Raw genomic sequence first — 25,776 nt, forward strand, 5'->3', positions numbered from 1 at the left:
ACAAATATATGTATCGGGAAAATATCAAATTAAATAAATAATGTGCATGCCACTAAGACAGTAGACATTGACGGCTGAACGCAAAACAAATGTAACTTCATTTTTCATCAAACTTATTTTATTGCATATTTTGTGTCATAATAACTTTGCATATTTAATCTAAAAAATTTAGCCTTTAATGCATACCGTATTTATAAATTTATCACGTTTTTTACTTACTGTCTCTCATATCAATTTCTGCAACACTGTTGTAACTCAAGTTACTGTAGTATTACACTGAACTATCCACAAGGCTACTATGCTAGTCATTTTGCAATAGTTTTGCATAACAGATTAGCTACTTGAAGGAGTTGGTTGTTATCTATACAACTGCTGTAATTCATTATAGATTTAAAGAACTTAAACTTAAAGCATCTAATTCATGCACCAACACAATAACTGAGAGTATTATATTCTAATTGATCTTCAGAAAATATCAAGTGATTTTTTTTATTGAAAAAATATATGTAACATGTATATTTGCTATTTGTAAAATAATGTCTCATTTTTTGCCAAATTCATCCCAATTTATATCAGTGGAAGAAGTTTCTAAAGTGGAACATCGAATGAAAATCTGGTAAGTGTTTTTTGTAATTGTTCTTTTAGGCCAAATAAAAAAAAAATATGTGTGGTTCTAGATTGAGAAACCAAATTAGATTAGATAGATTGGTACAAACGTTTTGTTGCTGTAGTTTTTTATTGGTTTGGAGGTCAATGAAGCAAAAGCAAGAAAATATGTGTCATTAGCATCCTAAATTTTACTTTGATCATAGTTACAGCCCTTTGTCAGCCGGGTAACCAAAACAATGCATACTTTTTCATTTGGCCTCATTTACAAACAATTTTCTCCTGCATCTAGGGTACTTTTCAAAATAAAATGAATAATATATCATTCACGTACGCATAAAAAGGGAGCAAACCATTTTACAGAAGTTCACAAGTAATGAATATTTTATCAGCAATGACTTTATTGATTTATTATTTCAATTTTTATTATTTAATAGCATACATGGAGAATAAGAATGATGCTATAAAAAAACATCAATAGTAGGTTCATTAGATTGCACTTAAGGAAGCCAAGTTACTTTAATGTAATGGAAATATGGACTATCTTGTCAAACAGTAGTGATATAAAGAAATAAGGAGCCTAATTATTCCTAAGCACATACAAATATTGATGGGGGTAGGGATGGAATGGTAGAGATAATTTTATTTATTTATTTGGTCTATTTGATTTAGGTACCTTCATGAACATGTGTGCATCAGTGTATCAAGTTAACCCTTTGTTAGGGAGTTGATCTCAATACATCTCCAATGTCCTTACAGCATTTATTAAGGTACCACAAGGCTATCTCATTTATAAGAAAGTTGTAGCTATGGTGTGCCATCACAGTCTAGAACCCAATGAACTTTCCGTTGGAATTCCCATAAAGGGCAGATTTTGGCAAATAACGTTACACAAACCAGCAAGTGGTACACTGTACCAATTCAATAAAGGCACAGATCCAATCCAGAACCTTGAACAAGACATCAGATGTCTTGAAATTTGAAAGTATGACGTCCTGACAGTTGTCAGCAAGACATCATCGTATACCACTGAGCTGAATGCAAGTGGATTTACAGAAATGGTGACAACTCAGCGAAATTGTAGGCATCTACTCATGTTTATCAGAGACCTTTCATTGTCAGTTAGGATGGGGAACAATTGTCCTGTTGAAAAAGTCTGAGTTGGGGCAAAGACTGATACAGTGCATTACCATTAGTCATTGAAATAAAAGGAAAATCGACAAAACCGAAAATCGACACCAACAAAGGAAAAAAGAAAGTACTGAAAAATGGCTTACAATTATAATTAAAACTGTTTTTTTTCTGCATTTTATGTTTGGTTTCCTTTTGTGTCCTATAAAATATTATGACCGAGAGAACTGTTACTGATTTTCCGCATTTCGTTGTGTGCATTTACTATTCGCACATTAGGTTGTACTGTCGCCATTTGCATAAATTTATTAAAATGAAATTGAAGGCAAGATTAATATTTAACTAAAATGTTAATTGTTTGAAGGTAGTGTATTTTACAGAACACGTGAGTTTTGTTTATTTGATATAGATACTATACCGATCAGCGGTGTAACAATGTATTATGAAAATCCGAGAATGTTGAAAGTTTGTGTTGCATATTTTCGAGTTAAAATTTCTTGCGTATTTTACTACGGTGCTTTTAAACATTTTGTGAACTATCTTATGTCATTGCTGCATTGAAAAACTCATAAATCTAATTATTCATATGACATTTCTTTCCTTAGAATTATTGGCGCTGCTCGCAAACGATCCATTTTTTAGCCGTTTGGAGCCAGGGGAGATAATCAATCATGGATATAATTGGTTTGGACCACTGTTACTCCAAACCTTGGAGTGCTCACCCAGATGCCAGCAATGCAAGACCACTTAAGACCATCTTTATGGCGAAATTTCCAAGAAATCAGACTCTGGAGCAATCAATGCCGTAAGTTAAATGTTGATGATTATCGAACAAAACCAACATATGCTATGTCTTACATTGTAGGACCACACAATCCCCAAAATACACTTGGACCAAGTCATACAATCTAAGACATCAGTTCAGATAGTTATGATGGGGACCAGGTCATAACATCAAAGACATCAGTTCAGATAGTTATGATGGGGATTGATGTTTTATTGCCCTAGTTTACAACAATCGATAACTCTTTTCCACATGTTTCATTGGTTGTGAAAAATATATTCCATGGTTGGAAGCCGATATTGACAATCTTGCATAGCCAGGTAATTTCTTTAGTCATGCTTTACTAATTGATGACTTTTTAGTGACCAGAGTAAATCTTTGTACAATCAGGTGTTTACCATTTCAACAGCTGTTGACTTCCATTTCAGTAGGTTGAAGAGTGACGGATGCCAAGGAAAGCTAGAGTTGGTTGGAACTAGGGAAGATTTTCATCAACAAAAGTATTTTTCTTTTCACATTCAGCCTTCAGATGTGAAGGTGATATGCTAGCACTGCTAGGGAGGAAAAGTGAATCCTGTTTGTGACTTGAATTAGCTCCATGAATTTAACTGATCCATAAGTACACACATGTGGATCATGGCAAATTCACATTTCCATGATTAAACTTAAAATCTGTCCATGCTGTTTCCATCACGGGCTGAATATAGTGGTGATTATGGATTGCCCATGTTGTGGCTCATAATAAACAGAAACATTATCCGTGCATAATAATGAGCAAATGATGCGACCTTGTAACTGATTATCTGAGCCATGTTTTCACTCAATCAGTGAAATGATTCATTGATATATTAATGTATTGATACTTTTGCTTTACTGATACACATATTGATACAAGAATCGATAGAACATGATACTTAACCCTATGCAAGTTACTTTAATATTTACAGTAACAAATAATTATTATGGGGGAAGTTGCGGGTTTGAACTATGGCCGTACTAGCAGTTTCCTCGCTATCCACTCAGCATTAAGATGTTAGTGTTAGTACGGGTCAGCCTTTGTCAGGATAATGTGGCTGGGTGGGATATGATACTACATGTCTGCGGCATGATTCCCCGTTGCTAGACATCACTATAAACTGCCACACTACAGTCATCGTAGTGATATGACTGAAATTTTTTTAAAACTATGTTAAAAATCCAAATCGTGCACACACACACACACACAAATAATTATTAGTCATTTAAGTACCTTTTTATTTTTTATTCTTTAACTTGAGAATCCATCTGAGGAAGATGTCACATACACACAGTGTTTGTTAGTGAAAAAGAACGACATATTGGCAACACCTACATGCTTTTTCTAAATTAACACAGGGTAATGTGTTTCTTAATTTCCCCCCACCTCGACATCACTGAATCCATGCTAATTATCTTATCCAAATGCATGTGTTCCCAGGAACATGTATAATGAATTACTTGGCTAATCATTTAATAATCCTTTTTACTAAAAGTTACTCTTTTGATTTGTATCTTGTCTGCTTGGGTCAAATTTGATGGCCACGCTTCTGGTATGTCAAACAGTGAAATATGTTACATAATATTCTGATAGGTGGTTGTTGCTTATTCCAACCCTGAGTAAACAGTAACCACCATTAAGAACTTAATGTGATTTATTCTCCTGTGTGACCCACAGAAAATATTGGTAAAGCAACAGAGAAACTTTGCACAGAAGTTGTTATTAAATGATAAGTACAGTGCATACATGGGGACTGCTCCGGTGGCCTAATGGTTAGAGAGCATGCGTCTCGGATGTGGGAGGTTGTGGGTTCAATCCCTGGCCCAGTCATACGAGAGACTTACAAAAATGGTACTAACAGCTGTCTCGCTTGGCATTCAGCATTAAGAGGTTAGTGTTAGGACTGGTAGGCCTGGTGTCAGGATAATGTGACTGGGTGGGACATTATGCTACATGTCTGCGGCATGATGCCTCAGTGCTAGACATCACTAGAAACTGGCACATTGCAGACATCGTAGAGTTATGACTGAAAAAGTTTTAAAGCTACGTTAAAAATCAATATCCATCACATCACACATATATGAGGAGCAGATTTAGGATGTCTCTTTTTATGTGAAGATATTTAATCAGGGACTGAATGTGGCAACTTTATGAATAAATAAATGTGCACAGAATCAGCATAAGTTTGTCACCTTGCATAAAAAAATTATAGAACAGGAGTAGGTGTTGTCAGTTGTTTTCCTTCTTCAGTAAATAAAAACGTGCCTGTGGCTGCAGCAGTTGTTGTTCATCTTGAGGAAGTGCAATGTGATTGGACTTATTGGTATTGGTTCTTTCACACTCAGACTTCTGAATGAGATTTCCCTTGCACGTGGACATTGCACTATTTCTTCTGTTTTGAAGATAACACCATATTGACTTCCATTTATAAGTGAACATGTGAAATTGGTAATAAGATGTTTTTAAAGCATTCATGCAGTGCAAAACATAGGGCATGTTTGCCAAGATGAGTCATACATATGATCAGTTAGTCAAATAGGGCATGTTTGCCAAGATGAGTCATACATACGATCAATTAGTCTAATAGGGCATGTTTGCCAAGATGAGTCATACATATGATCAATTAGTCAAATAGAGCATGTTTGCCAAGATGAGTTATACATATGATCAATTAGTCAAATAGGGCATGTTTGCCAAGTTGAATCATACATATGATCAATTAGTCAAATAGGTCATGTTTGCCAAGATGAGTCATACATATGATCAATTAGTCAAATAGGGCATGTTTGCCAAGATGAGTCATACATATGATCAATTAGTCAAATAGGGCATGTTTGCCAAGATGAGTCAGACATATGATCAATTAGTCAAATAGGGCATGTTTGCCAAGATGAGTCATACATATGATCAATTAGTCAAATAGGGCATGTTTGCCAAGATGAGTCAGACATATGGTCAGTTAGTCAAATAGGGCATGTTTGCCAAGATGAGTCATACATATGATCAATTAGTCAAATAGGGCATGGTTGCCAAGATGAGTCATACATATGGTCAGTTAGTCAAATAGGGCATGTTTGCCAAGATGAGTCATACATATAGTCAAATAGGGCATGTTTGCCAAGATGAGTCATACATATAGTCAAATAGGGCATGTTTGCCAAGATGAGTCATACATATAGTCAAATAGGGCATGTTTGCCAAGATGAGTCATACATATAGTCAAATAGGGCATGTTTGCCAAGATGAGTCATACATATAGTCAAATAGGGCATGTTTGCCAAGATGAGTCATACATATAGTCAAATAGGGCAGCCTGAAATGGCCTAGAAAGCTTAATTTAAACCACTGACCATTAACAGTATTTTGTTTGAAAGTATTTTTATTGTCTGTCATGGATGAGAATGGCATATTGATCGATGCTGTATCTGCATCATTAATCTGCCTACTGGAATTACAGCCGGTATGGTATCACATAAAAGGGCACCACCTACCACTGACAGACCTTCTAAAGATGGAAAGACCATCAAGTTGATATGTGTATCAATAATGTATCATCTATTTATTCTTAAAAATATTTTAAAAGTAGAAAAAAGTGGAAAAGAAACCTTAAAAATATCCTTACAGTTGCTCTGTTTGATCTATAAAGGTTTCTGAATTTTGCTAATATCTGACTTATTGCTGTTGTTTCATTTATACCATTTTAATTATTTTGAGGAAGAACTGAGCATCAGCAGTCATCCTGGTTCTTCATTTTATCACATTATGTTTGGATACCTTCAGTGTTATTCCTTAGTATATGTCTAGACCATTACATATTTTTACTTGGTCTTCTTAAGCATAATTTAGGTGTTGATACTATTAAACTAGTCAATGCAAAATGGCACAAGAGGCATGAGCAGGGAAACAGGAGTTGTGCCTTTTCTAAGGATGTATGGCGGCAACATACCAGGGCTAGCTGGGATGGCTATCAAACCAATGATCCTTAGATTATAATTCTGATTCTCTACCAACTGAGCTACCATGGCTGTCCTTTCTCAAGACAGATTATGAGAAATATGACAGAAGTTGGCAAATTACCTTCCTCCTCTTGATAAATCAAATGCCCATATTTGGGCCAGATCAACAGTTAAAGCTCACAGTCTCATTTAGAAGGCTGACAGTCACGGTTAACATTTTATCATTCAGTCATACTGTCTTAGGAAAAATTCTGAAAAGTTTGAGGATTTAATAATTGGGATGAAAAACTGAATGATATTGAAGAATCCCATAAGAAGTAAAATATAGAGATTATACATGTACATATCTTGGGAGATGCAAAGTACAATGATTTGACATATGATACATTTGTTACGATTGTATGGTCTTAGATTAAGTAAAGTAAAAAGTGAAAGTTGTTGTTGTTGTTGTTGTGGGGTTTAACGCCATTTTTCAGCATGATAGGCTATACATGGCGGCCAGTATTAATGGTGGAGGAAGAACCCGGGAAAACCCCGGAAAGAACCACCGACCCACGAGAAGCTACTGGCAAGCTTTCTCACATGCCCACATTGGCTGAATCTTGGACTCGAACCGCCGCAGACAGAGGTGAGAAGGCAGTGATCTGTAACGAAGAGCGCTTTAGACCACTCGGCCACTCGGGGGCCCCCAAAAAAATGTGAAAGTCAATAAGTTTAGTCAAATTCAATAATTTATTTCCCTCGAATACAAAATGAAAATTTATAAAGAACTTTCAGAATTGTGAAGTATATCTCAGATAGTCCTAAAAGTTATATCACAAGTCCAAAAGTATAGAATTTTCCAAGTGAATTCCAGTTTTGAATGTATGGATATACCAGTAGCCTGGAGTAGTGTTGATGTGCTAACAGTCTTGATGTATCACAATTATATAATCCAAAATGTCTCTAAATAATTTCATTGTAATTCCAAAATGGTGATTTAGTCCTAAAGTCAAATTGTAATGTCGATGAATAATTGAAATAAATAAATCCTCTCAAATTAAAACTGAATATAACTAAAAGACTGATTCCATTTAGAATGATAAGATAGAAATGAGTTTTTCTAATATTAACAACCTTATTGTAAAAACCTATGTACCAATTTCATTTAAAGTATTTTTCAAACCTTTAAGACCAGTTTCTTTTTATAAACTCTCAATTTATTTAATTTTTTCATTTTGTTGTCAATAAAAAGGCAGTCCATTAGACGTGTCCAGCACATATGAATGTTTTGGAAAATACATTGTTTCTTAAGTTGTGAGTGTATTAGCATGAAATTCAGGTAGAATCTAGCAGGGAAATTCTAGAAATTACTGTATATTTCTGTGTACACATTTTCGACACAATTACTAGTATGGATACAATGAGATTGGTTGGTGTGTACGTGTACACAAACTATTTACACTATTAAGTTGCCAATTTTCTTACACATATATTACTGTTTATTATTAGTATTTAACAATTCATCATTATTTGCCCAGAAAATATAAATTAAATATGCAGTTGTTTGAACTATCATTAATCTTACATGCACCAGTTTGAGTTGGTAACTGCATCACTAAAACCACTACTATTTTGCCCACCCCCACCCCCATTTTGTATATCTGTGAGGATACATGTTCAACATTTTCTTCAGTTAACTGATTTGTTTGGATATATTGTGATATGTTACATAGTATGATGGCACTTTGTGGACCCAAACCATTGTTATAGTGGGATTTCACTGTACATGTTTATATTATCAAAATTCTTGACTTTTTTAGAAATGAGTGAGATCCATGCATATTTTATGAAGTGATCTTACATATAATTGGCTGAGGTTATTACCACTCTGGAAGTTTTAATTTTAATCTGATTTTAATCAAACCACTCTGGTGGCCTAGTGGTTAGAGCATCCACCTTGGATGCGGGAGGTCATGGGTTCGATCCCTGGCAGAATCATACCAAAGACTTACAAAAATGATACTAACAGCTGCCTCACTTGGAGCTCAGCATTAAGAGGTTAGTGTTAGGACTGGTCGGCCGAGTGTCAGGATAATGTGACTGGGTGGGACATCATGCTACATGCTTGCGGCATGATGGCCCAGTGCTAGACAACACTATAAACTGCCAAACTGCAGACATCATAGCAATATGACTGAAAAATTCTTAAAGCTACATTAAAAATCTAAGTCACATTTTAATCAAAATTGGAACATGTACTTATATCATTAAGATCTTGGGCAATTTTGAAAGTAAGTGGGATCAACACAATCGTATGAGGGTATCTTGCATGCGATTAACTGATCTTGAGCCATATTTTTTTATCTGTTGCAATTATATTATCATTAAGTTCATAGTTGACTGACTAGGAGCAAAAGACTATATTAATTATGTCTTAGTCTTTAGAAACAGCTGTTGTCAGGATATAGTAAAATCAACATTACATACATTTTGGGAGATAGTTGTCAGGATATAGTAAAATCAACATTACATACATTTTGGGAGATGGTTGTCAGGATATAGTAAAGTCAACATTACATACATTTTGGGAGATGGTTGTCAGGATATAGTAAAATTAACATTACATACATTTTGGGAGATGGTTGTCAGGATATAGTAAAATCAACATTACATACATTTTGGGAGATGGTTGTCAGGATATAGTAAAATCAACATTACATACATTTTGGGAGATGGTTGTCAGGATATAGTAAAATCAACATTACATACATTTTGGGAGATAGTTTACATTGGATGGGTTCTTAAAATACTATATAAGCCTGCTTAGTGAAATGGTCAACTTGTAAGTTGGGGGGCACTCACCAGTTATTATGTGCTTTTGAGAGAATGGCGTATGTAAGGTGAAGTTGTTTGCATTTAAAACATGCACAGTGGAGAGAATGTTGGCATACCTCTATGCTACATTAATGGAATGTGGATGATATTTCATTGGATATTGTACTTTTGGAAATTGTACATGATCTAAGCACACTGCTAACTAAAATGACTGCTCCCTTGTGCTAAAAAATCAGTCTGAATTAGTCTATAGTACACTATCCATAGCAGCTATTAAAATAGGGAAAATGAAATTTGCCAGACTAGACAATACCAGCTTCTGAAAGTGCAATGAATGAATTACCAAATATATAAAATGTAAAAAAATGTTATTGGCTCTTTTTTATACAATTTACCTCTGAATTTCAGGAAGTGAAAATGACCAAGTGGAGCTAGCACTTTCTGGAAAGTTGCACATCTGGAGTACGGCCAAGCTGTTTACTCAATAACCCATATTATACCCATCAATCATACACCAAAATAAAGGGAATTAAAGGTTCTTTGAATTACACCTAAGATATACAAGGTCTTTTTTAAATAGCCAACTTGTAAGTTGTATAACCAGTGATAACAGCCTGGGAAATTCTTTTTCTTTAAAATTCTAACCCTATGCAAAATGTGAAACTGTAGAGTGCCACCTTATGTGATCCAGGTGGATGATATTTCATTGGATATTGTACTTTTGGAAATTGTACATGATCTAAGCACGCTGCTAACTAAAATGGCTGCTCCCTTGTGCTAAAAAATCAGTCTGAATTAGTCTAAAGTACACTATCCATAGCAGCTATTAAAATAGGGAAAATGAAATTTGCCAGGTGAATTTGATACGAGGCCCACTTGTGGCTCATTTTTCAAATGGAGGGAGGAGTTTGCTCCCTTAATTTTCAGTTATTGAATGTGTGTGATGAGATAATATTCTTTTACAAGTCACAACTGTAGAAGTAGAAGTATTATTAATATATGTTCCCCTAACATCTTTAACATTGTTGCCTAATTTAAGGTGTATAGATACCTGTGAAATAATGTTAAACTTGTAGCAGTATGTTTAAATTCCACTGAAAATATATTTTAGTTGATAAAGTTTCCATAATTGTTGTCAAGGGAGCCAGATTTACCTCTTGATGTGGTCAATGTAGCAGCAAAGCCTGGGCCACTTTACGATGTTACCAAGGCTCGCACCTTGATGAATGAATGCGAACGGCACGTCAACTTTGCCAGAATGGAGGAAAGCCCAGAAGATTGGGAGGATCATCTGAATAGGTAAGTCTTAACTTAAAATTTAAAAAAAAAAAAAAGCTTTATTTACCATTGTGTATCTGTTTGTATGTTGAATTGCATGATTTGCACAGTATGTATGTTAAACTGCTTGATTTGCACAGTATGTATGTTAAACTGCTTGATTTGCACAGTATGCATGTTAAACTGCTTGATTTGCACAGTATGCATGTTAAACTGCTTGATTGGCACAGTTTGTATGTTGAACTGCTTGATTGGCTCAGTATGTGTGTCAAACTGCTTGATTGGCTCAGTATGTGTGTTGAACTGCATGCTTTACACAGTATGTGTGTTGAACTGCGTGCTTTGCACAGTGTGTGTGTTGAACTGCTTGATTGGCACAGTATTATGTTGAACTGCTTGCTTTGCACAGTATGTGGGTTGAACTGCTTGCTTTGCACAGTATATATGTTGAACTGCTTTGCACAGTATGTATGTTGAGCTGCTTGATTGGCACAGTATGTGTGCCTAACTGCTTGATTGGCTCAGTATGTGTGTCGAACTGCTTGATTGGCTCCGTATGTGTGTTGAACTGCATGCTTTGCACAATATGTGTGTTGAACTGCTTGCTTTTCACAGTGTGTTTGTGTTGAACTGCTTGATTTGCACAGTTTGTGTGTGTTGAACTGCTTGCTTTTCACAGTGTGTGTGTGTTGAACTGCTTGATTTGCACAGTTTGTTGAACTGCTTGATTGACTCAGTATGTGTGTTGAACTGCTTGCTTTGCACAGTATGTGTGTTGAACTGCTTTGCACAGTATGTATGTTGAACTGCTTGCTTTGCACAGTATGTTGAACTGCTTGATTGGCACAGGATATATGTTGAACTGCTTGCTTTGCACAGTGTGTGTGTTGAACTGCTTGATTGGCACAGTATTATGTTGAACTGCTTGCTTTGCAGTGTGTGTATTGAACTGCTTGATTGGCACAGTATTATGTTGAACTGCTTGCTTTGCACTGTGTGTGTGTTGAGCTGCTTGATTGGCATAGTATGTATGTTGAACAGCTTGAGTGGCTTAGTATGTATTTTGAACTGCCTAATTTGCACAGTATGTATGTTGAACTGCTTGCTTTGCAACTTAGTTGACACCACATAGTCACTATTATGCAGAGATACTGTTCAATGTTACTATATACATATTGTTTTAAATAATGTAACAAGACTGAACACGTAAAGCCAGTACATATTTTGCTGTATACTCTGTGTTTGTACTTTTCTTGAATAGATTTAAATAGTCAAAAACATTGCAACAGAAGAAGTGTTTTGGGTTTAACACTGAATTAGTTGAAATTGTAGGAAAACCTTTGTTGCTGTTGTAATAGTTTACACATGCTGTACTAATATTAAGGTTGTTGTTGTTACAGGGTTAACACCATTTTTCAGCACAAGATAATCTATACATGGCAGCCAAAATAAATGGTGGAGGAAGAACCTGGGAAAGCCCCGGAAAGAACCACCGACCCACAAAAAGTGAATGGCAAGCTTTCTCATATACCGACATTGGCCAAATCCAAGACTTTTACCCATGCAGACAGAGGTGAGATGGCAGCGATCCATAACAGTGAACGCTTTAGATCACTTGGCCACTCAAGGCCCCCAATATTAAGGTACTGCAGCTGATTTGAGAACAAATACAAAATATGTTTCTGTTTTTCTTTTATATGAGTGCCTAGTGCAAGTTGAAATACATTTGAAAAATGATAGAAAATTCATAAAAATATACATCAGGCAAAATGAAAATAGAAGTATAATCACTCATATGTATGTATTTTGGTACAGTGTTATTTTGATCCAGATAAGTGTAATAAGCTATGATAACACAATGAAGCACTGATACATTGATATGAAGTTAGCAGTAAGTGGAAATTATTGTATGTAATCATAGATTTATTTTCTGGTACCTTAGAAGCAAATATTAAATAAATATTTTATGGTAGAAGCCTGAAGTTTACCAACAAAAACAAGTTTAAATTCATTGAGAAGTCATCAAAATTGAAGTGTGTTCCTCATTGTCAATCATTCTTAAGATATAATGATGACATCATTTACCACAGGGCATCAAATCGAATTTAAAAAATAATATATGATTACTGAACCGAACACACCAAATGGTCAGTCATGAAGGTTTGTTTAAACTTATTTTTGAATCTTCCAAACCTGCAAACCCCGTGTTTTGTTTTTATAAAAATATGTTTTGGATTGTTGATAAATAATTGCATTTAAAAGTATATATATATATATATATATATATATATATATATATATATATATATATATATATATATATATATATATATACATACATACAGTGGAGCCTCGTTAATCCGGACTCCATTTATCCGGAAACCTCGCTATCCGGACATAATTCAATGGGAACCTAATTCCTAAACATTAATTTGCTCCGTTAATCAAGAAATCCGCGTTCTGGATCCGGAAATCAAAATCGGGGACCAAAGTGTAAAATTACATTAAAACTTGTCTCAATAATCCGGAAAAAAATCTGTCCAAAAATAAGAAAATTCGAAAAATCCTATGTGAAAATACAGTCAGAAGAATAATACATAAAACACAGTAGTGAAGCCCTTGAGAATCTATGGCCACTATCAATAACTAAGTAGCGTGACCATATTGTAACCAGCGATTGTATAAACAATGTCTGTTTTAGCTAGTCGCCGACGGGGGTGTTGATAATTAAATAAACACACTGGGATCAAATCGTCCATGCTTTTTGACATAACATATGGTAATAAACTAAAAGTGTCATTAAGCCTCTTTGTTGTTTACCAATTGTATGTAACAATCACAGTTTATTGTTTGCTGTGCAAATACAGTTGACATTTTTAAGCTGTGGACAGAATAGGGCTTCAAAGAATCCAGGCAAACAAAGGTTACAGACTTATTCAGGAAATTGACATAATAAATGTATGTACAGTACATACATGTACATGAACATAGTGTGATGTGTTCGATGTGTTAATTGTCTAAACTTCTATTTACTGTATATGTACATACAAGCACATGTTATAATAATGTGAAATAAACACAAATTAATAGATGTATTCATTAATTTATTTCAACCATTATTGAATATACAGTACATTACATTTAAAGCTAGCATATACATGTACATATATACGGTGTGATGATATCATAAAATAAAAAATGTGCATGATTCAGTTATCCGGAAAACTCGTTAATCCGGACATATTTGCTGGGAACAAATGTGTCCGGATTAACGAGGCTCCACTGTATGTGTGTATATATATATATATATATATATATATATATATATATATATATATATATGATACATATCATGTACTACATTACTAGAACATAGAACTTGCTAATATATTATGACCCTATATACATTTAAGATATTAAAAAGACTCGAACCAACACAGAAAAATGTTAACCATTATCTCCTAAAATAAATATAATTTTTACTTGATATTTGATGCTTTTATTTCTCCATAATAAATCCCTAATACTAAGGTTTAATGCAGAGATCTGTTTGAAATTCAAACTTCTTTACCTATGAAATGTGATAGGCTTATTTTTCAGAATTCTTCTTTCTTTTTCTCTTTCTCGCCTACTCATTTTCCACCAAATCATTGCCAACATATGTGGAAATTAGTTTTCAGTGTTTATAAGAATTTCTGATGTTACATGTATGTTTTGCACTTACTCCACCCTAGAGAATATATTATTTTATATTGTCCACCTTAGAGAGTGTATTATGGTATATTGTCCACCTTAGAGAGTATATTATTTTATATTGTCCACCTTAGCATATTATGGTTTATTGTCCACCTTAGAGAGCATATTATGGTATATTGTCAACTTTAGAGAGCTTAGGGGGTGCTCACCAGATAATATGTACTTTTGAGAGAGTAACGTATGTAAGGTGAAGTAGTTTGCATTTAAAACATGCACAATGGAGAGAATGTTGGCATACCTCTATGCTACATTAATGTAATGTGGATGATATTTCTTTTGTATATTGTACTTTTGAAAATTTTACATGATTTAAGCACACTGCTAACTAAAATGACTTTTTTTTTATAAAGTTGCTAAATAATCTTGTATCATGAAGGAGCTGGATGAATTTGATTACAAGCAGTGTCTGCATATATTGGGGTTCCCACATGGGTCTGGAATTCTAAAAAAGGTCTACAGTGTGAAAATTTCTTTTCCAGGTCTTGAAAATGTCTGGACAATTTTTTCTCCTAAAGTTTTAGTTTACAGATTTGGAGGTCTTCTGGAATTCTGGAAATGTTTACTTCTTGGTGTGGAAAAGAACTATAATCTTATTTTAAATTTGTGGCAGGAACCCTGATATATTTATGAGGTAATTTTTTATCTGATTAACTAAGCTAGTAACCACTCTGGAGACCAAATTTAGGTTGGATTTGGCTCAAACTTGGTTAATAAGCTTTTATGATAATGGTCTTTAACAGGTTCTTAACCAAGTGATATCTGCCCATATTAGTGATCTTGCATCTGATTAGCTGAGCTGGTTACTTCTTAGGAAACTATTTCTCTTGCATAATTGTGATGAAACTTGGCAAACAGGTTATATGATGAAGATTTTGGTTGATTCTAAATCTAAGCCGGAGCTACATATACTAGTTATACCTTTATCTTTGTAAAAAATATTTTTCTGACCTTAATAAAAGAGGGTCAATCAACATGATGTAAAGGATGGCAGATACTTTACACAGGGTTATGTTTCTACAATGTTTTATATGCCAGTTTCGTGAAATGGTGAGCTGTTAATTTTGTATCCAGCTAAGTAATAGAAAGCACACTTGAGTCTCTTGTTGTCTTTAGATCTGGATGGGCCCCACAACAGAACCGATTATTCAACAAAGTGATGAAGATTCTTCATGCTGACAGACTGGCTAGACTTACATATGAAGGGGTAAGTAGGGAAAAAAATGTTGCCACCACCACTATCACCATTTTCCTGTTAAGAATTGCTTTTACATATTACATCTGAACTTGGGAATCAATTTAAAAATTTAAAATACAGGCTATGATAGAATGAGTGTTAGTAACAGGTGCCAATAAAGTAATTTGAGGAACACTGGCAAGTTCTTGATTTGGACTGACATGCATTTATACTGAGTGATTCCTCAGTGACAGTTCCTTTCTCTTCTCAATTTGTTTAGTTGTTTACCTTTAAATTTTTTAGAGTTTTGTATAAATATTTTCTTGAGCTTTAACTGGAACTGAATGTAGACACTGACTTAAGGATGAACCTATCTGCTCTGGATAGTTGGTTATATATGTGGCATTTGCTTTTGAACATTGACAAATGGAAAAATGGTTATTTTTGTTAATGATTTTGGAATTAACTGCAGAAATATTCCCATATTTTAGTGGAGGATAATGTGAAACCATCTGTCCATACATCTGACTGTCCACTGGATAATGTGAAACCATCTGTCCATACATCTGACTGTCCACTAGATAATGTGAAACCATCTGTCCATACATCTGACTGTCCACTAGATAATGTGAAACCATCTGTCCATACATCTGACTGTCCACTAGATAGAAGTTCATACAAACTGATACTTAGGACAAGTATGCCTGTGTGATAACCATACCATGAGAGGGATATAGTTTTGGGGCCTCCCACTTTGGGGTTCATGAGAGTCAGTTAAATGTCAGATATGTAATAATTGCACTCATAATGACATTTATTATCTTTCTTGACCAGACTTGATGCAAAGATGTATATCAAGCTGATTTTGGGTTATGACCACTGGGTCAAAGAAACCAGGGTGGGTTGGTGTCTGACTTGGGAAGGGACGATTTTTTTTAAAACCATGGATGTAGCTCTAAATGAATTTGAACAAATTATAGATGATACACAAAACTACATTGTTGTTTTTTTTGTAGTTGCCAGAAAGAAGAATTTTGATGTAGCATACAGATGTGTCATATGACCTTCAGGCTGAAACATTCCTATGCCATAAAACTGAGTTCTTTCCTCTTCCTGAAAACACCCATATAGTTCCAGTTAGTGTATGTAGAAAAATAGGTTGAATGTCTGTATTGAAAATCAAACCAGCCAAGTCATATTGAATGGGTATGTAAAAAAGATTTTTGTACGAGATTGCCAAAAATTTAATTATAGCTACATATTGTTTATAAGAATGTAATACTATTTATATCTTCTTTCCAGACTCCAAATGAACCTGTGATGAGAAGGATCCATATTGATAAGACAGCTAAAAGATTTAGACAGGCCTTAGTAGGGATCATGTGGGTAAGTACAGGCCCTGGTAGGGATCATGTCGGTAAGTACTGGCCCTGGTAGGGATCATGTGAGTAAGTACATGCCCTGGTATGGGTCACGTGGGTAAGTACAGGCCCTGGTAGGGGTCATGTGGGTAAGTACATGCCCTGGTAGGGGTCATGTGAGTAAGTACAATCCCTGGTAGGGGTCATGTGGGTAAGTACAGGCCCTGGTAGGGATCATGTGGTTAAGTACAGGCCCTGGTAAGGATCATGTGAGTAGGTTCCTGCGTATGTATGATACAGTTTGACAGTGTTGTTACAGAGGCCTATTCAACATGGATACAACCAATTCACACTGTTAAATGATGTTTGACAGTGTTGTTACAGAGGCCTATTCCACATGGATGCAACCAGTTCACACTGTTAAATGATGTTTGACAGTGTTGTTACAGAGGCCTATTCCACATGGATGCAACCAATTCACACTGTTAAATGATGTTTGACAGTGTTGTTACAGAGGCCTATTCCACATGGATGCAACCAATTCACACTGTTAAATGATGTTTGACAGTGTTGTTACAGAGGCCTATTCCACATGGATGCAACCAATTCACACTGTTAAATGATGTTTGACAGTGTTGTTACAGAGGCCTATTCCACATGGATGCAACCAATTCACACTGTTAAATGATGTTTGACAGTGTTGTTACAGAGGTCTATTCCACATGGATGCAATCAATTAACACTGTTAAATGATGTTTGACAGTGTTGTTATATAGACCTATTCCACATTGATGCAACCAATTCACACTGTTAAATGATGTTTGACAGTGTTGTTACATAGACCTATTCCACATTAATGCAACCAATTCACACTGTTAAATGATGTTTGACAGTGTTGTTACAGAGACCTATTCCACATTGATGCAATCAATTAACACTGTTAAATGATGTTTGACAGTGTTGTTACAGAGGCCTATTCCACATGGATGCAGTCAATTCACACTGTTAAATGATGTTTGACAGTGTTGTTACATAGACCAATTCCTTATTGATGCAACCAATTCACACTGTTAAATGATGTTTGACAGTTTTGTTACATAGACCTATTCCACATGGATGCAATCAATTCACACTGTTAAATGATGTTTGACAGTGTTGTTACAGAGACCTATTCCACATGGATGCAACCAATTCACACTGTTAAATGATGTTTGACAGTGTTGTTACAGAGGCCTATTCCACATTGATGCTATCAATTCACACTGTTAAATGATGTTTGACAGTGTTGTTATAGAGGCCTATTCCACATGGATGCAATCAATTCACACTGTTAAATGATGTTTGACAGTGTTGTTACAGAGGCCTATTCCACATTGATGCAACCAATTCACACTGTTAAATGATGTTTGACAGTGTTGTTACAGAGGCCTATTCCACATGGATGCAATCAATTCACACTGTTAAATGATGTTTGACAGTGTTGTTATGGAGGCCTATTCCACATGGATGCAATCAATTCACACTGTTAAATGATGTTTGACAGTGTTGTTACAGAGGCCTATTCCACATGGATGCAACCAATTCACACTGTTAAATGATGTTTGACAGTGTTGTTACAGAGGCCTATTCCACATTGATGCAACCAATTCACACTGTTAAATGATGTTTGACAGTGTTGTTACAGAGGCCTATTCCACATGGATGCAACCAATTCACACTGTTAAATGATGTTTGACAGTGTTGTTACAGAGACCTATTCCACATTGATGCAACCAATTCACACTGTTAAATGATGTTTGACAGTGTTGTTACATAGACCTATTCTACAAGGATGCAACCAATTAACACTGTTAAATGATGTTTGACAGTGTTGTTAGAGAGGCCTATTCCACATTGATGCAACCAGTTCATACTGTTAAATGATGTTTGACAGTGTTGTTACAGAGGCCTATTCCACATGGATGCAATCAATTAACACTGTTAAATGATGTTTGACAGTGTTGTTACAGAGGCCTATTCCACATGGATGCAATCAATTAACACTGTTAAATGATGTTTGACAGTGTTGTTACAGAGACCTATTCCACATGGATGCAACCAATTCACACTGTTAAATGATGTTTGACAGTGTTGTTACATAGACCAATTCCTTATTGATGCAACCAATTCACACTGTTAAATGATGTTTGACAGTGTTGTTACAGAGACCTATTCCACATGGATGCAATCAATTCACACTGTTAAATGATGTTTGACAGTGTTGTTACAGAGGCCTATTCCACATGGATGCAATCAATTCACACTGTTAAATGATGTTTGACAGTGTTGTTACAGAGGCCTATTCCACATTGATGCAACCAATTCACACTGTTAAATGATGTTTGACAGTGTTGTTACAGAGGCCTATTCCACATGGATGCAACCAATTCACACTGTTAAATGATGTTTGACAGTGTTGTTACAGAGACCTATTCCACATTGATGCAACCAATTCACACTGTTAAATGATGTTTGACAGTGTTGTTACATAGACCTATTCTACAAGGATGCAACCAATTAACACTGTTAAATGATGTTTGACAGTGTTGTTAGAGAGGCCTATTCCACATTGATGCAACCAGTTCATACTGTTAAATGATGTTTGACAGTGTTGTTACATAGACCAATTCCTTATTGATGCAACCAATTCACACTGTTAAATGATGTTTGACAGTGTTGTTACAGAGACCTATTCCACATGGATGCAATCAATTCACACTGTTAAATGATGTTTGACAGTGTTGTTACAGAGGCCTATTCCACATGGATGCAATCAATTAACACTGTTAAATGATGTTTGACAGTGTTGTTACAGAGACCTATTCCACATGGATGCAACCAATTCACACTGTTAAATGATGTTTGACAGTGTTGTTACATAGACCAATTCCTTATTGATGCAACCAATTCACACTGTTAAATAATGTTTGACAGTGTTGTTACAGAGACCTATTCCACATGGATGCAATCAATTCACACTGTTAAATGATGTTTGACAGTATTGTTACAGAGACCTATTCCACATGGATGCAATCAATTCACACTGTTAAATGATGTTTGACAGTGTTGTTACAGAGACCTATTCCACATGGATGCAACCAATTAACACTGTTAAATGATGTTTGACAGTGTTGTTAGAGAGGCCTATTCCACATTGATGCAACCAGTTCATACTGTTAAATGATGTTTGACAGTGTTGTTACAGAGGCCTATTCCACATGGATGCAATCAATTAACACTGTTAAATGATGTTTGACAGTGTTGTTACAGAGGCCTATTCCACATGGATGCAATCAATTAACACTGTTAAATGATGTTTGACAGTGTTGTTACAGAGACCTATTCCACATGGATGCAACCAATTCACACTGTTAAATGATGTTTGACAGTGTTGTTACATAGACCAATTCCTTATTGATGCAACCAATTCACACTGTTAAATGATGTTTGACAGTGTTGTTACAGAGACCTATTCCACATGGATGCAATCAATTCACACTGTTAAATGATGTTTGACAGTGTTGTTACAGAGGCCTATTCCACATGGATGCAATCAATTAACACTGTTAAATGATGTTTGACAGTGTTGTTACAGAGGCCTATTCCACATGGATGCAATCAATTAACACAAATGATGTTTGACAGTGTTGTTACAGAGACCTATTCCACATGGATGCAACCAATTCACACTGTTAAATGATGTTTGACAGTGTTGTTACATAGACCAATTCCTTATTGATGCAACCAATTCACACTGTTAAATGATGTTTGACAGTGTTGTTACAGAGACCTATTCCACATGGATGCAATCAATTCACACTGTTAAATGATGTTTGACAGTGTTGTTACAGAGGCCTATTCCACATGGATGCAATCAATTAACACTGTTAAATGATGTTTGACAGTGTTGTTACAGAGGCCTATTCCACATGGATGCAATCAATTAACACTATTAAATGATGTTTGACAGTGTTGTTACATAGACCTACTCCACATGGATGCAATGAATTAACACTGTTAAATGATGTTTGACAGTGTTGTTACAGAGGCCTATTCCACATGGATGCAATCAATTAACACTGTTAAATGATGTTAAGTTATAATATCATGAACATCTGTAATGCTTCTTGTTGTTTTAATATAAAAAGAAACATTTGACTTGTATGTTAACAATAATCATTGTGTATTGTCTGTTAATGGTAATTGTTTATTGCCTGTTAACAGTAATCATTGTTTATCACCAGTTAACAGCAAACATTGTTTATTGCCTGTTAAAAGTAATCATTGTTTATTGCCTAATAAAAGTAATCATTGTTTATTGCCTATTAACAATAATCATTGTTTATCGTCTCTTAATTGTAATCATTATTTACAACAAACTAAACCTTTTATACTCTGTCTAATAAGGTTCATATTTCTTGAAAATACATTGTATTCTGGTTTATAATTCAAGTGCAATTGCAAACAATGTAGACTGTTGTCTGCCAAGTGCCATCTGATCAGATTCTGTTTAGTTTGTTCTACTAATTATTCCTCACAATTGCAGTTGGACCCAACTTCTCAGCAAGTATATAATGGTATTTCTATTGATGCTATTGATACACAGTTGTTTTTTCAACATGTTTCCTAGCTGTAAGTTAGATAAAATATGCACTGTTGTGGATAGGGAAATCTCACTCTTGGGATCAGACTAAGTCTGAATTTGTTTGCAAGCTGAATCCCAAAAAATCTTACAAAATTCAATGTGCAGTTTTTAACCTTGGATTCCATTGTATTGTATGATGACATTTTCAGTGAACAGAATAGGTTATATTTCTCATCAGTTTTATCTGTTAGCTATACTGAACACTAAGCCTTAATTTGGATTAGACATTCTAAGTAAGCATGTATCATCATGATGAGTGCAATTATGAACAATGTCTCCACATATTAATGAGGTGATATCGCATCTGATTGGCTGAGCTTGTTACCACTCTAGAGGTCAATTTTATGATCACATCAGAATCTTGGCTAGCGATGATGACCTTTGTATTAATTTGTTATTTTATACAAATATTTTGTTGTCTCCATATTGAAGCATCTTGTTTTCAGATTTAATTCATATTTGTTACATTTTTTCTGCAATAAGAACTCTTCATAACCCCAAAACCAGTGATTGTTAACTGTCCTTCTCAGGTTTACATCCATTGCTTTGTAATGAACAAAGTAAGTTAGATGCATTAATATGCGTCGATGTTGTTCATAACTAATCATCTGAAATCATGATGATATATGTGAGCATAATAGGTCTGATCAAAATATGGCTTGATTTTTCTAACACTAGTTTTAAGTTACATTTAGACTTAACACATAAGACATGTGGTTCGTCAGATTTAAGTCAAACATAAATTTTAACCAATCCAAACACAAGATTATAAATTTAAACATAAGTCTAGACTTAAGTTCTGTTGACAAAATTCAAGTCTGATTGGCTGAAATTTAAGTCCTAACTAAAAATTGACCAATCAGCTATGTAGGTCAGGATCTAACTTTTAAAACTGTGTTGATCAAATTGGAGGCAGATGTCTTCACTAGGATAGCCAGACAATACCAGAATATGTAGTGACAGTGAATTTTGTACAATATGTGTGAATTTTATTGTTCTTACATTTAAATTTTTGATGACCATGCTTGTTATTTACATCATACAGGATACAAAGTTGACCCAGTGGCTACATGGTATTTTAGTGGAGAATCTCAGCATGCCCCTTCTATCAGCCTATCTTGATGTTCTCCAAACAATCAGGGCTAAGGTTAGTACACATATTGACATTTTAAAAAACAGGTCTGAAAGTTGGCTTGGAACCATTCACAAAATCTCATTTGGCACTAGCATGGAATTACAATTGTGGTAGGTTCCTTTGATATTGTGGGTTCTATTGTATCATGGTATTTGGATTTTTTGTCATTTTTCTGCATAGTGCCACCTTTCAAGTACTTATCTTATATACACTATATGACCATAAGTTACTAGTTCTACATCACCAGTTGATTTCAGAAAGATCTCAGGATTGCTGATGAGTACACTATTTTAAAAATGCACCCATGAATATCACTGTTCCCGAATATGGCCATACCCCATGTTCTCAAATGGACTCAATATCTTCTTAAAATCACTATCACTGTAATAAATTGGTAAACCAGTTGTCATCTGATAATGTGAAGATGTTATGCAAGAATCAGATCAAGGGATTAACATATTTATCCCGAACCAAGAGTTCAGATCAGTGGTAGCAAATAATGTAAAGCATGGAAAACAATTATAATGAATCTTTTATTATCTACAAAATTACTTTATTCATAGTAAAACAATTATAGTGAACCTATCAGTATCAACAAAATTACTTTATCCATAGTAAAACATTTATAATGAACCTCAATATCCACAAAATTACATTATCCATAGTGAAACAGTTATAATAAATTTTTATTATGTACAAAATTACTTTATTCCTAGTAAAACAATTATAATGAACCTCTCAGTATTCACAAAATTACTTTATCCATAGTAAAACAATTATGATGAACCTCTCTGTATCTTACTTTATCCATTGTAAAACAATTATAATGAACCTCAGTATCCACAAAATTACTTTATCCATGGTAAAACAATTATAATGAACCTCTCTGTATCTTACTTTATCCATGGTAAAACAATTATAATGAACCTCTCTGTATCTTACTTTATCCATTGTAAAACAATTATAATGAACCTCAGTATCCACAAAATTACTTTATCCATGGTAAAACAATTATAATGAACCTCAGTATCCACAAAATTACTTTATCCGTAGTAAAACAATTATAATGAACCTCTCTGTATCTTACTTTATCCATTGTAAAACAATTATAATGAACCTCAGTATCCACAAAATTACTTTATCCGTAGTAAAACAATTATGATGAACCTCAGTATCCACAAAATTACTTTATCCATGGTAAAACAATTATAATGAACCTCAGTATCCACAAAATTACTTTATCCGTAGTAAAACAATTATAATGAACCTCAGTATCCACAAAATTACTTTATCCATGGTAAAACAATTATAATGAACCTCAGTATCCACAAAATTACTTTATCCGTAGTAAAACAATTATAATGAACCTCTCTGTATCTTACTTTATCCATTGTAAAACAATTATAATGGACCTCAGTATCCACAAAATTACTTTATCCATAGTAAAACAATTATGATGAACCTCTCTGTATCTTACTTTATCCATTGTAAAACAATTATAATGAACCTCAGTATCCACAAAATTACTTTATCCATAGTAAAACAATTATAATGAACCTCAGTATCTACAAAATTACTTTATCCATGGTAAAACAATTATAATGAACCTCAGTATCCACAAAATTACTTTATCCATAGTAAAACAATTATGATGAACCTCAGTATCCACAAAATTACTTTATCCATAGTAAAACAATTATGATGAACCTCTCTGTATCTTACTTTATCCATTGTAAAACAATTATAATGAACCTCAGTATCCACAAAATTACTTTATCCATAGTAAAACAATTATGATGACCCTCTCTGTATCTTACTTTATCCATTGTAAAACAATTATAATGAACCTCAGTATCCACAAAATTACTTTATCCATGGTAAAACAATTATAATGAACCTCTCTGTATCTTACTTTATCCATTGTAAAACAATTATAATGAACCTCAGTATCCACAAAATTACTTTATCCATAGTAAAACAATTATAATGAACCTCAGTATCTACAAAATTACTTTATCCATGGTAAAACAATTATAATGAACCTCTCTGTATCTTACTTTATCCATTGTAAAACAGTTATAATGAACCTCAGTATCCACAAAATTACTTTATCCATAGTAAAACAATTATGATGAACCTCTCTGTATCTTTTTTTATCCATTGTAAAACAATTATAATGAACCTCAGTATCCACAAAATTACTTTATCCATGGTAAAACAATTATAATGAACCTCTCTGTATCTTACTTTATCCATTGTAAAACAATTATAATAAACCTCAGTATCCACAAAATTACTTTATCCATAGTAAAACAATTATGATGAACCTCTCTGTATCTTATTTTATCCATTGTAAAACAATTATAATGAACCTCAGTATCCACAAAATTACTTTATCCATGGTAAAACAATTATAATGAACCTCTCTGTATCTTACTTTATCCATTGTAAAACAATTATAATGAACCTCAGTATCCACAAAATTACTTTATCCATAGTAAAACAATTATGATGAACCTCTCTGTATCTTATTTTATCCATTGTAAAACAATTATAATGAACCTCAGTATCCACAAAATTACTTTATCCATAGTAAAACAATTATAATGAACCTCAGTATCCACAAAATTACTCTAGTGTGTCACTTGCTAGAAGCTAAGTATTTTCATGTCTAAAGATTTTAGGATCACAGTGGTTGGATGTTCTTTCATGTGCTAACTATTCAGTCGCAGTTTGACAACGATGTCAGAGGCAAGTGAATAGGTGTATTATGTCCATTCAGATGGGGACAGTTAGTTCGTCCTTGACTGCTCCAGTGGTTTAGTGGTTAGAGAATCGTGGATGCAGGAGGTCACAGGTTTGAATCCCAGCCGAGTCAGACTTTATAAAAATGGTACTAGAAGCTGCCTTGCTTGGCACTCAGCATTAAGAGGTTATTGTTATGATTGATTGGCCTGGTGTCAGGATAATGTGAATGGGTGGGACATGCTGGTAAATGTCTGTGGCATGATGCCCCAGTGCTAGACACCACCATAAACTGCCATACTGCAGACATCATAGCGATATGACTGAAACATT

At 34.4% G+C, this 25,776-nt stretch overlaps 1 protein-coding gene across 2 annotated transcripts in view; it reads left to right on the forward strand.

Annotated features, from left to right (window-relative positions):
* The first annotated feature begins 2,011 nt into the window (after positions 1 to 2,011).
* Positions 2,012 to 25,776, forward strand: part of LOC149795609 (uncharacterized) — a 63,668-nt gene continuing 39,903 nt past the window's right edge. The window contains exons 1-6 of one of the 2 annotated variants that reach the window (XM_089965433.1): positions 2,012 to 2,101; positions 2,343 to 2,542; positions 10,451 to 10,609; positions 15,458 to 15,548; positions 16,821 to 16,904; positions 22,609 to 22,710. In XM_089965433.1, the coding sequence (XP_089821559.1) occupies positions 2,409 to 2,542; positions 10,451 to 10,609; positions 15,458 to 15,548; positions 16,821 to 16,904; positions 22,609 to 22,710 (570 nt within the window). In that variant the 5' untranslated portion in view covers positions 2,012 to 2,101; positions 2,343 to 2,408. Of the gene's footprint in view, positions 2,123 to 2,342; positions 2,543 to 10,450; positions 10,610 to 15,457; positions 15,549 to 16,820; positions 16,905 to 22,608; positions 22,711 to 25,776 lie in introns of both variants that reach the window. The other variant, XM_089965434.1, reaches the window with a different exon arrangement.

Source organism: Sinohyriopsis cumingii, chromosome 7, assembly GCF_028554795.1.
Source record: "Sinohyriopsis cumingii isolate HCF-2022 chromosome 7, ASM2855479v2, whole genome shotgun sequence".
NCBI classification, from domain to species: Eukaryota; Metazoa; Mollusca; class Bivalvia; order Unionida; family Unionidae; genus Sinohyriopsis; species Sinohyriopsis cumingii.